The sequence below is a fragment of the Anolis carolinensis genome, chromosome 4 (genome assembly GCF_035594765.1).
Source record: "Anolis carolinensis isolate JA03-04 chromosome 4, rAnoCar3.1.pri, whole genome shotgun sequence".
Classification (NCBI taxonomy): Eukaryota; Metazoa; Chordata; class Lepidosauria; order Squamata; family Dactyloidae; genus Anolis; species Anolis carolinensis.
The window spans coordinates 253,831,132-253,844,794 of NC_085844.1; the positions used below are offsets into that span (position 1 = coordinate 253,831,132).

Sequence of the window (13,663 nt, forward strand, 5' to 3'; positions counted from 1 at the left end):
TATGGAGAAACGAAGCAAGGGAGGTTTATATATATATCTTTGGAAAGTCCAGGGTGAGAGAAGAACTCTTGTCTGTTGGAGGCCAGTGTGAATGTTGTAATTAATCGCCTTTGTTAGCATTAAATGGCCTTCCCATCCTGAGCTGGGGGGGCACCCTTTGTTCAGAGTCGTCAGCTGCCCCTGATTGAGTCCTGTCTGGAATTCCTCTGTTTTCAGGGTGTTATCCCGGGAGCAGCTTGAGCGCCCGCTGTTAGCTCCAGCTCCTGCCAACCTAGCAGTTCGAAAACATGCAAATGTGAGTAGATCAATAGGTACCGCTCCAGCAGGAAGGTAACGGCGCGCCATGCAGTCATGCCAGTGGCCACATGACCTTGGAGGTGTCTACGGACAACGCCGGCTCTTGGGCTTAGAAATGGAGATGAGCACCAACCCCCAGAGTCAGACTTAACGTCAGGGGAAAACCTTTACCTTTACCTTAAAGTCTGAAGCGACTTGAAGACACACAACAACAACAATCCTACTTAACTTGACTATCTCATTGGGCAGAAGCGGGCCCACACTTCCCATTGAAATCCTGATAGGTTTACCTTGGTTAAAATCATTCTTATTTTTAAATATTGTATTGTTCATTCATTTACTAATATTGTGCTATGGTAATAATATAATATACTGTGTATACATATTTTATTTATTTATTTATTAAACTTATATACCGCTACTCCCAGTTTGGCTCGGAGCGGTTTACAAAAATAGATTAAAACAATACACTTGGCTTTAAAACAACAATAAAAACAATAAAAGCAACAATAAAAACAGACATAGCCCCGAGTTTTTCACCCATTGAAAGCTTGTCGGAAGAGCAAGGTTTTACAGGCTTTCCGAAAGGCAAGTAAGTCTCGGGTGGTTCGAGTTTCATCTGGCAAGGCATATAACATTGATAATAATATTATAATGTAAGAATTTAATATAATTTAATATATAATTTAATTTAATATAATTTAAGAAATAAAGTGAAGTGTAATACAATGTAATATTTGTTTATTTATTATAACATTTCTACCCTGCCCTTCTCACCCAGTAGGGGACTCAGGGAGGCTAATAGTAATAATAATAATAATAATACAATGTAATAATACTGTATAATATAATAATATTAATTACAGAAGAGTCTCACTTATCCAACATAAAGGGGCCGGCAAAATGTTGGATAAGCAAATATGTTGGATAATAAGGAGGGATTAAGGAAAAGCCTATTAAACATCAAATTAGGTTATGATTTTACAAATTAAGCACCAAAACATCATGTTAGACAACAAATTTGGCAGAAAAAGTAGTTCAATACGCAGTAATGCTATGTAGTAATTACTGTATTTATGAATTTAGCACCAAAATATCACGATATATTGAAAACATTGACTACAAAAATGCGTTGGATAATCCAGAACGTTGGATAAGCGAGTGTTGGATAAGTGAGACTCTACTGTATCTCATTGGGCAGAAGCAGGCCCACACTTCCCATTGAAATCCTGATAGGTTTACCTTGGTTAAAATCATTCTTATTTTTAAATATTGTTTTGTTCATTCATTTACTAATATTGTCCTATGGTAATAATATAATATACTGTGTATACATATAATATTGATAATAATATTATAATGCAATACAATACAATATTTATTTATTTATTACAGTATTTCTACCCGCCCTTCTCACCCATTAGGGGACTCAGGGTGGCTAATAATAATAATAATAATAATAATAATAATAATAATAATACAATGTTTGGATCATTGATGTTGCCCTCCCAGGTGACAGTCGCACTGACGAAAAACAACAGGAAAAACTCAGCCGCTATCAGGACCTCAAGACTGAACTTCAAAGACTCTGGCAGAAACCAGTGCAGGTGGTCCCGGTGGTGATGGGCACACTGGGTGCCGTGCCAAAAGATCTCAGCCGGCATTTGGAAACAATAGACATTGACAAAATTACGATCTGCCAACTGCAAAAGGCCACCCTACTAGGTTCTGCGCGCATCATCCGAAAATACATCACACAGTCCTAAACGCTTGGGAAGTGTTCGACTTGTGATTTTGTGATATGAAATCCAGCATAGCTATCTTGTTTGCTGTGTCATACAATAAAATAATAATTTTAATGTGTTGTCAAAGGCTTTCATGGCCGGGATCACACAGGGTTGTTGTATGTTTCCCGGGCTGTATGGTCATGTTCCTGAAGCATTCTCTCCTAATGTTTCGCCCACATCCTCTGAGGATGCCTGCCATAGATCTGTGCGAAACATCAGGAGAGAATGCTTCTGGAACATGGCCATACAGCCCGGAAAACATACCACAACCCAGGCTATTTAATGGTCCGGCACTCAATCTGACCTGGACTGGTTTGAACTCACGACCTCTTGGTCAGTAGTGATTTATTGCAGCAGGCTACTAACCAGATGCGTCACACCCCTTTGAGCATGAATTTTAATCAAATTGCCAGTCATCACCTGCCAGAGGATGCCTCCAGGCTACACCAGCCAGGCTACCTCTATGCAGATATGCTTAACTGACTTTGTAGCTGCAAGTCTGCTCAAAGCTATTCAAGCTTGCCAATTGCAACAGTCATACTTGCCTCAAACAGACAAGAGTTCTTTCTCCCACCCTGGACATTATTCCACAGGGATATACATATATACAGTAGAGTCTCACTTATCCAAGACTTGCTTATCCAAGGTTCTGTATTATCCAATGCATTTTTGTAGTCAATGTTTTCAATATATCATGATATTTTGGTGCTAAATTCGTAAATATAGTAATTACAACATAACATTCCTGCACATTGAACTACTTTTTTGGTCAAATTTGTTGTATAAGATGATGTTTTGGTGCTTAATTTGTAAAATCATAACCTAATTTGATGTTTAATAGGCTTTTCCTTAATCCCTCCTTATTATCCAAGATATTCGCTTATCCAAGGTTCTGCCGGCCCATTTAGCTTGGATAAGTGAGACTCTATTGTATATACCAGTGATGGCCAACCTATGACACGCGTGTCAGCACTGTCATGCCTAGCCATTTTTGCTGACACGCTGCCGCATGCAGATTGATTGGATGACTAATGTCTTTTGTGGCCAAATTTGGTAGTAATTACTGTATTTATGAATTTAGCACCAAAATAGCATGATGTATTGAAAACAGTGACTACAAAAATGCGTTGGGTAATCCAGAACGTTGGATAAGCGAGTGTTGGATAAGTGAGACTCTGCTGTATAATCATTCTATTATTATTCTATTATTATTGTAGTTTATTATTATATTATTACTATTATATTATTATTATATTTTCATTATTCATGACTACATTGAAACTAGAATAGAGAGAAATCAGCATGGAAATTGCAAGAGGTACCATAGATTGTTGTACATGGAAATAAGGGTAGTAAATAGTCTTTGATTTATTAAATACAGTTATATATTACAATTATATATTTTTTGTTATTTAAGCTATATATATATTGTGAAATTATGGTTCTTTTCTCAAAGTGACACACCACCCAAGTCATGCTAGGTTTTTTGGTGAATTTTGACACACCAAGCGCAAAAGCTTGCCCATCATTGGTACAGTAGAGTCTCACTTATCCAACATAAACGGGCCGGCAGAATGTTGGATAAGCGAATATGTTGGATAATAAGGAGAGATTAAGAAAAAGCCTATTAAACATCAAAATAGGTTATGATTTTTACAAATTAAGCACCAAAATATCATGTTATACAATATATTTGACAGAAAAAAGTAGTTCATTACGCATTAATGCTATGTAGTAATTACTGTATTTACGAATTTAGGACCAAAATCTCACGATATATTTAAAACATTGACTACAAAAATGCGTTGGATAATCCAGAACGTTGGATAAGTGAGACTCTACTGTATATACACTCCACTTGCTTTATTGCCAACATCCTCCTCCTCACAACCTCTGAGGATGCCTGCCATAGATGTGGGCGAAACGTCAGGAGAGAATGCTTCTGGAACTTGGCCACATCTATGGCAGGCATCCTCCTCCTCTGAGGGGGTGCCTGCCATAGATGTGGGCGAAACGTCAGGAGAGAATGCTTCTGGAACATGGCCACACAGCCCGAAAGACATACAACAACCCTATCCTCCTCCTCCTCCTCCTGCAGGGCCTGGTGGGCGTGGCTTCCCTGGGTGGGCGTGGCCGCTACAGCCGGCGCTGCCCCTGCGGTTCCCTTTTCCTCCGCTAGAGGCCACTGCGTCGCTCCAGAGAGCTAACCTTTCCGTAGAAGTAGAGGCGCCAGGAGCGCATGCGCACTCCCTCCGCGCTGCTGGGCGACGGGTGCCGCGGCGGGACATACAACATCCACAGCCAAGATGGCGGCGTCGGGCTCCAGCGGCGGCTCCTGCCCGCCGGGGCCCGGGAGCAGCAACGGAGGGAGCGGCGCGGGCGGCATGGAGGTGGACGCGGCCGGTGAGGAGGCGGGGAGGGAGGGAGGAGAAGGGAGGGAAGGGGAAGGCCTGGTCTGACGGGGGTCTGACGGGGCTTCTCCTGCAGCGGGCCCGGCGGTGATGGCCTCGGGCGTGACGGGGAGCGTGTCGGTGGCGCTGCACCCGCTCGTCATCCTCAACATCAGCGACCACTGGATCCGGATGCGCTCCCAGGAGGGGCGCCCCGCCCAAGGTGAGCCCAAAACAGGGGAGGGGCGGGGCCAAGCAGAGGGGGCGGGGCTACAAGAGAGGGGAGGGGCCAAGGAGGGACCTCCTTTCTCTCTTCTCTCGCAATAATAATACCCTCTTTCCCTGAAAATAAGACATCCCCAAAAAATAAGACCTAGTAGAAGTTTTGCTGAATTGCTAAATATAAGGCCTCCCCCGAAAGTAAGACCTAGCAAAGTTTTTGTTTGGAAGCATGCCCAGCGCCCGCCAAACAAAACACCATAGCATGCAGGGTTGGTAAATGTATATTATTATTATTTTATTTTTATACCCCGCTTCCATCTCCCAAGAAGGACTCAGGGCGGCTTACATACCAATTGTATATGGAAATAATAGTAGTAACAAGAAATTCTTGACAGGAGTCACAGTTTGTCTGGTTTAGTTATGTTGGTTTGTGATGACAACTACTGTACAGTATAGAATAAATGTTCATTTTTTTGTTCAACAATGAATATGAATTCTTCATGGAAAAATAAGACATCCCCTGAAAATAAGACCTAGCGCATCTTTGGGAGTAAAAAATAATATAAGACACTGTCTTATTTTCGGGGAAACACGGTAATAATAATAATTAGAAAGCAGCTAGGCTTTGAAGTTGCAAGGCCATTCAGTGCTAATCAAGCTGACCAGTTTTAATATTCGCACTTGCCTCAAGCAGACAAGAGTTCTGTCTCCCACCCTGGACTTTCCACCGCTACATACAGCAGAGTCTCGCTTATCCAACGTTCTGTATTATCCAACGCAGTCTGCCTCCCGCCCAGATCCACAGCTGTTTCTCTAGGCAGCAACGCACAGTGGGCCAACACGCCCAACAACAACACAAGTGCAGCCACGCTCCCAAACAAGTGGCAGACTTGCTGTAAAACATAATGTTTTGATGCTTAATTTGTAAAATCTTAATGCAATTTGACATTTAATAGACTTTTTCTTAAACCCTTCTTATTATCCAACATTTTCACTTAGCCAATGTTCTGCTGGCCCGTTTATGTTGGATAAGTGAGACTCTACTGTATATATATACGCACACACACACACTGAAATTGCTTAGTTTCCAACAGACCTCACAACCTCTGAGGGTGACTGACACAAAAGCAGGCGAAATGCCAGGAGACAATGCTTCTGGAACATGGCCAGGCAGCCCAGAAAACTAACAGCAACCCGTGGTTGTTATTATTATTACTAGAGTTAATTTTCACGCTGCTTTTCTCCCGCACCAAGGCGAGACTCAAAGTGGCTAACAATACAATAAGAACATAGGTAAAGATAAAGGTTTTCTCCTGACATGAAGTCTAGTCATGTCTGACTCTGCGGGTTGGTGCTCATCTCCATTTCTAAGCCCAAGAGCTGGCATTGTCCGTAGACACCTCCAAGGTCATGTGGCCACTGGCATGACTGCATGGAGCGCTGTTACCTTCCCGCCAGAGCAGTACCTATTGATCTACTCACATATTCATGTTTTCAAACTTCTAGATTGGCAGAAGAAATTGCTTATAGCAACCTGATTATACAAAACAGTCAGCAATAAAACCCTATTTACAAATATAGCATACATATTTAAAAACCCTTAACCCCATTGGGAGCCAAAATAAGAGAGGGCTGGGCTACAAGAGAGGGGGAGGGGCCAAGTAGAGTGGGAGGGATCTATGTGGGTCTCCCTTTCCATCTCCCTCCGCCCTTCTCCCTTCTTCTCCCTCCGCAGTGATCGGGGCGCTGATCGGGCGCCAGGAGGGGCGCAACATCGAGGTGATGAACTCCTTCGAGCTGCTCTCGCACTCCGTCGAGGAGAACGCCGTCATCGACAAGGAGTACTACTACACCAAGGAGGAGCAGTGTGAGTACAAGGGAAGGGAGGGTGGAAGGGCCAGGCAGAGAGGAAGGGGCCATGGGGTTGTGGACAGGGGCAGGGTCTCTGAAGGCAATCCAGTCTGACCCCATTCTGCTAGGCAGGAAAAGTACCATCAAAGCCCCCCACACAAACACACACAGGTGTCCATCCAGCCTCTGAATTACAGAATCCTAAAGTTGGGAGAGATCCCAAGGATCATTCAGTCCAACCACAGTGGACTGTGAGAACAAATATCTGGTCCTCAAACCTCCTTTATTTTATTACTAGCTGCGCCCGACCACGCGTTGCTGTGGCGAAGTCTGGTGATGTGGGAAATAAAGTATTGAGGAATTGATGGTAGTTAAGGTAAAGGGTAAAGGTTTTTCCCTGACATTAAGTCTAGTCGTGTGTGACTCTGGGGGATGGTGCGCATCTCCTTTTGTAAGCCGAAACTTTGTCCGTAGACTCCTTCAAGGTCATGTGGCATGACTGCGTGGAGCGCTGTTACCTTCCCGCTGGAGCAGTACCTATTGCTGTCCCCTGGGCTGAGTGGGTTGCTAGGAGACCAAGTGGGCGGAGCTTAGCCTTCTAACTGTCAGCAATTGGATAAAAACAATTATTCTTCTCCCTCTAATTAGGACTTTATTTTTCTTTTCTTTTTGTTGTAAGAACGTAGAGGCGTGGATGAGGGGTTGTGCTGTCAATTTTCGAGGTTGTGATGTGTTTAGTTTTGTTGTTTTGTCCTAGGCCGAAATTACTGGATGGCCATCTGTCGGGGGTACTTTGAATGCGATTTCCTGCTTCTTAGCAGGGGGTTGGACTGGATGGCCCATGTGGTCTCTTCCAACTCTACTATTCTATGATTCTATGATTCTATGATTCATTACCCTTCTATATATATAGATATTATTTTATTTTATTTTATTTTATTTATTCCACTGCTTTCTGCAGAGCTGGCCAGCTCTAGATTATTAAATATGGTTTTCTATGGGTGAGCACTGTTACCGATTTGATGATGATAAATGGAAGCTTTTACATGTGCCCCTGATCCAGCGTCACCTGTAGAACAATAACATGCCACTCAGGTTTGCAGAACAACCATGCAGGAACTTTACTGATTTCAAAATATCAAAAAACATTAGTATTTACAATTGTCCTTCTGCTTCAGAGAAGAATACATATAATCATAGAATAGTAGAGTTGGAAGAGACCTCATGGGCCATCCAGTCCAACCCCCTGCCAAGAAGCAGGAAATCGCATTCAAAGCACCCCCGACAGATGGCCATCCAGCCTCTGCTTAAAAGCCTGGTTCTTCTTCTTTTCTCAGCAGAAAACAAGCCTCAAAATAGCAAGGCCTTTCTGAGTACACAGCTCTCTTCACTAGTAGTACTCAGTCAGCACTGAAAAACTTGTCTGCAGCAGCAGAACAGAAACAGTATCAAAACCAATCCCCAGGTCTTTGCAGGCCCAGCCTATCAGCTTCATGCACTTCATTTTCCAGTTAACACACCCAGCACAGTGCCTTTGCAAATCATGACAGGACTGATGGCGACTATTGGATGCCATATGTTCTGTATCAGAAACTGGAGCTGATGTGGTCAATCCCATTGAATGTTCTGACTCAGCACCCCAGATAACCAAACTGAATCTAAAGTTAACCAGAAGCTGATTCGTAAACCTTTTAGTACTAATGTTGGAGAGTGGTCACTGGTCAAAGTGGTCCCTGGTCAAAAAAAGGTTGGGAACCACTGTTCTAAAGCTCCCAAGGAAGGAGCTTCCACCAGACTCTTGAGGCAGAGAGTTCTGAACAGTTATGGTTAGGAAGTTCTTCCTAATATTCAGTTGGAACTTCTTCCCTGCCATTTGAACTCCATTGAGCCCCAGTCTCCAGGGCAGCAGGAGACAAGCCTGCTCCATCTCCTTAAGATATCCTATAATAATAATAATAATAATAATAATAATAATAATAATAATAATAATAATAAGAAGAAGAAGAAGAAGAAGAAGAAGAAGAAGAAGAAGAAGAAGTAGTAGTAGTAGTAGTAGTTTATTTATATCCTGCCTCCATCTCCCCCGAAGGGGACTCGGAGCAGCTTACAACAAAATCAAAATACAAGCAATGATAAAATATCAAAGGACAACAACAGAAACCAATAATAAAATATACACAATAGGCGAAAAAACACAACACAGAATTAAAACATCAAATTAAAAGCAATGAGGTTGCAATAGTGAATAAGCAAGGTGCACATTATGAGTAACAAATTCGTAAATAGATAAAGTGCAATAGAATCATTTAAGGTCACATTAGGTAAGGAGGAGTCCTGAATAATATCAAGCAATCAGGAATCGGGAGAAGAGCGACCGGTACAAAAGGTCGAGGAGCATAATAATTGTGATGGAGAATGGCGATCATAACCAAAGGCCTGGGTGAAAAGCCAAGTTTTCAGACTCTTCCTTTCAAATAAACATGGTTCTCATGCCTCCTCTCAACCTTCCCTTCTGTGGCTGAACATCTCCAGCTCTTTAAGAGGTTCCTCATAGGGTTTCCAGGTCATTGATTACCTCCTGTGGACACCTCCCAGCTTAGAGTTCGTGCCCCTCTTGAATCCTGAATTGTCCTTATCCCTCTTGAATCTTGAAATCCTTCTCCGCAGTCAAGCAAGTCTTCAAGGACCTAGAGTTCCTGGGCTGGTACACGACGGGTGGCCCTCCGGACCAGTCGGACATCCATGTCCACAAGCAGGTAAGCCCCCCCCCCCAAAATTCCTCCCAGATGCAGGGGAGGGGCAAAGGTGAGCTTCCCCCCTCTCTTTGCCCTCTTCCTCTTGTTTCTTCCTCTCCTCAGGTGTGCGAGATCATCGAGAGCCCCCTCTTCCTCAAGCTGAACCCCATGACCAAGCACACGGACGTGAGTAGCGGCCCCCTCTGCCCCTCTCTTTTCAGAACGCCAAAGAAGGCTCTCGGGGACACTGCATCACTCACACACCCTTCTCTCTCTCTTCTTCCTCAGCTGCCCGTCAGCGTCTTTGAGTCCGTGATTGACATCATCAACGGAGAGGTAATCTCCTTGGACCAATCTGTGGTTGTTCCACCTTCCCTTTGGCTCCCTTCATCTATTGCATGGTGAAATGGCAGTAGGCTCTTCGCTGTAGATATGGCATGGGCCAACTTGGGCCCTCCAGGTGTTTTGGACTTCAACTCCCGCAATTGCGGGAGTTGAAGTCCAAAACACCTGGAGGGCCCAAGTTGGCCCATGCCTGCTGTCGAGCCGAATATCACCCAATGGAGTAGTCCTGAAAATGATGTTATTTTAAATGGGTATATTTGTTTTAATCCTTATTATGTTTATGTTTTTATTACAGTGGTGTTGCATGTTTTCTATGTGGTATTGAATGCTTACCTATGTTGTAAACCGCCCTGAGTCCCTTCTGGGGAGATAGAGCAGTATATAAAGTGTGTTGTTGTTTTATGACTGTATAGAACCGCTGACACCTAACCTCTGATCTGTTTCCCTCCAGGCCACAATGCTCTTTGCAGAGCTGACGTACACCTTGGCCACGGAGGAGGCAGAGCGCATTGGGGTGGACCACGTGGCACGGATGACAGCCACCGGCAGTGGGGAGAACTCCACGGGTGAGCGCAGGCCTTGATGTGTGGCTGGAACCAGGGAGTGTCCAGACACAAGATTGCATCAGATCTGTTCTGTTCTGTTCTGAGTTGAGTCGAGTGCTGTCTGCTGAGAGTCAAGTCCTGTGTCCATTGTCTTCAAGTCTGTTTGTCTTAATTACTGCTTTCAGTAAAACTTGTATATAGTTTTACCATCGGCTCTGATGTCTTTTTGTTCTCCGTTCCACTGACTCCATCCAACTGCTGCTGCGTTGTGTAAAATTACTCTGACAGTCCCTTGGCCTGGTGCTTGGGGCTCTGCTGCTGCTTCTCCTTGGGGTCAAGTCAAGGACGGGGGGCTTTGGGACGGTCAGCAGCCTCTGATGTGTGAGTTGTGCCCTAAGCTCCTTCTGTTCTCCTTGCAGTGGCTGAGCACCTCATTGCCCAGCACAGCGCCATCAAGATGCTGCACAGCCGCGTCAAACTCATTTTGGAGTACGTCAAAGCCTCAGAAGCAGGTGAGAAGAGGGAGGAGCCTTGAGGGACAGCGCAGGCTCCTTGATGGACAGAGGCAACACCGCCCTGACTCTTCCACCCCCCCTTCTCCCCTTCTCTCACGCAGGAGAGGTGCCCTTCAACCACGAGATTCTGCGCGAGGCCTATGCGCTCTGCCACTGCCTGCCGGTGCTGAGCACGGACAAGTTCAAGACAGATTTCTATGATGTGAGTGACAGGCGGCTGGAAGGGGGGCACAAGAGCAAGGGGGTGGTTGCCTTTGGGGGGTGGGAGCAAAATGGGAGAGGAAGTATTCAGCCCCAGCACCACAGAAATGAGAGGCGTCACAGAAAAGGAAAGTAGGTTTGTCTCTCCCTATAGCAGTGATGGCCAACCTATGACACGCATGTCAACACTGACACGCCTAGCCATTTTTGCTGACACGCTGCTGCACGCAGATAGTTTGGATGACTATGTCTTTTGTGGCCAAATTTGGTGTGATTTGGTCCAGTGGTTTTGTTGTTTACTCCATGGGAATTATGTACATTACATATATACATATACATACACACCCACACACACACACACACACATATATATATATATATTATTCTATTATTATTGTAGTATATTATCATATTATTACTATTATATTATTCATTGCTCATGACTACATTGAAACTAGAATAGAGAGAAATCAGCGTGGAAACTGCAAGAGGTACCATAGATTGTTGTACATGGAAATGATAGTAAATAGTTTTTGATTTATTGAATACAGTTATATATTACAATTATATATTTTTGTTATTTAAACTATACATGTTGCAAAATTATGGTTTTTTTCTCGAAGTGACACACCACCCAAGTCATGTTAGGTTTTTTGGTGAATTTTGACACACCACGCGCAAAAGGTTGCCCATCATTGCCCTATAGCTTTCCATCTGGTTGTGCGTAAGCAGTTTTTTAATGATATGCCAAAGCTTTAAAAAATGTAAAGAACTGGTTATTAATTGGCATTTTAGTGGGAAAGTGACCACATCATGTGAGAATCCATGTCTGTGGACAGGACAGAAAGAGCACAACCGACAAGCAAGACCTTCCAGGACATTCAGAGGAGGCCGGGCACTTGTGTTTTGTGTTGTGGGGAGCTGTCCTTGGTAATCCTGGCAGGGAAAGCCCTTCTCTCGGTCCCACCCCCATCTCAAGTGCGGTTGGTGGGGACGAGAGAGAGAGCCTTCTCGGTGGTGGCTCCCTGGCTCTGGAATGCCCTCCCAAAGGAGATTAGATGAGCCTCCACCCTTCAATCCTTCTGATCCAGCTTAAAAACATGGATGTTTAAGCAGGCTTTTGAGGTTGACACTTTGGCGCTTCAGTTATGAATTGATGGCAGCTAGTTTCCTTAGACGTTCTGTATTTTAACATTGTGCTGTTTTCATCTAATGTTATATGTGTTGAGTGTGGGTTATTATTATTTTACTTTTTAATTAATAATTTATATAACTTGTATTTGATATTGTTTTATATTCATGCACCCTGGTGCCCCAAGTGGTGCAGCAGGTTAAACAGCTGAGCTGTGGAACTTGCTGACCGAAAGGTCGGTGGTTAGAATTCGGCAAGCAGGGCGAGCTTGCATAGTTAGCCCCAGCTTCTGCCAACCTAGCAGTTCGAAAACATGCAAATGTGAGTAGATCAATAGGAACCACTCCGGTGGGAAGGTAACATTGGCGCTCCATGCAGTCATGCCAGTGGCCACATGACCTTGGAGGTGTCTATGGACAATGCCGGCTCTTCGGCTTAGAAATGGAGATGAGCATCAACCCTCTGGAGATGGACACGACTAGGCCTAATGTCAGGGGGAAACCTGTACCTTTACTTACCGTTTTATATTGTATGCTTTACCTTGTGGTGCTTTTGTAAGCCACCCCGAGTCCCTTCAGGATACAAATAGTTTATTATTGTGGCCTGAAGGGCAAAAGAGGCCGTAGCCGCCCCTGCCACCCCCCTCTTGCTCATCCTTCCTCACATTTCTTCCTCTCTCCCCCCCGCCAGCAATGCAACGACGTGGGCCTGATGACCTACCTGGGCACCATCACCAAGACCTGCAACACCATGAACCAGTTTGTGAACAAGTTCAACATCCTCTACGACCGGCAGGGCATCGGCCGCAGGATGCGGGGGCTCTTCTTCTGAGGCCTCAAAGCACTCCCCTCCCCTAATAAAGCCATTATGCTGTCAGGTGATCTCAGGGTGTCCCTTCTGTGGCGGAGAAGGTGAGATCTGGAAAGGCCACAAGGAAGCATTGCGTTTTGGTGGAGGTGGGGGGTATGTTTGAGCCTGAGAAGTTCTTGACAGGGAGCGGCTGGATAATGAGACCCATCACCCAGAAAGGTGTGGATGGGGGACACGGGGTGGGCCTTCTTCTCTGGGCAGTTTCTGTCCAGCGAGAGATCCTGCATTGAGTAGGAGGAGGCTGGACTCTGGCCCAGAAGCCTCCTCTAATACTAGTAGGGCTCCAAATGTGAAATTCTGCAAGGAGGCAAGGAATGGTATAGTGGTGTGCATTTGGGTAAAAGCTTGCCTCGTTTCTTTTCCGGCTTTTGTTGCAGGGCCTGATCCATTTTCGGAGTCTCCCAAAATTGGGATGCTTGTTTTAGATTGTTTTGTTTTGGGGGGCCCCAACTTGACCCATTATGGGGGGGGGGGCTTCCCACCTCCTCCCCTTCCTGAGGCGTTCGGCTGCCTGGCAGGCTCCGCGCTTCTTCTCTTTCTCCTCCTCCCTCCCACACTCCTGCAATGCCCCACATTAACTCACGGGAGTCATGGCCAGGCAGCCCCACTTCCAGACCTCAGAAAGCAAGCAGGAACAACTGCCCCTCCCTCCTTTCAATTCTGAGTGTGGTGGGCGGCAGGGCATGTGTGACTGCAGGCGCTCGGCTGCAGGCAGGCACTGAGAGGCAAGTGTGCACTTTCCAGGCCTGCCTGCACACCCCACGCCACACACA

General features: G+C 45.0%; 1 protein-coding gene across 1 annotated transcript; it reads left to right on the forward strand.

Annotated features, from left to right (window-relative positions):
• Positions 1-4,326: 4,326 nt before the first annotated feature.
• On the forward strand, positions 4,327-12,896 carry cops6 (COP9 signalosome subunit 6). Its single transcript, XM_062979243.1, has 10 exons — positions 4,327-4,487; positions 4,572-4,697; positions 6,432-6,563; positions 9,215-9,303; positions 9,406-9,468; positions 9,571-9,618; positions 10,079-10,193; positions 10,592-10,684; positions 10,789-10,889; positions 12,711-12,896. The coding sequence occupies exons 1-10, from the start codon at positions 4,391-4,393 to the stop codon at positions 12,849-12,851; spliced, it is 1,005 nt and encodes a 334-aa protein (XP_062835313.1). The 5' UTR covers positions 4,327-4,390; the 3' UTR covers positions 12,852-12,896.
• Positions 12,897-13,663: the final 767 nt, after the last annotated feature.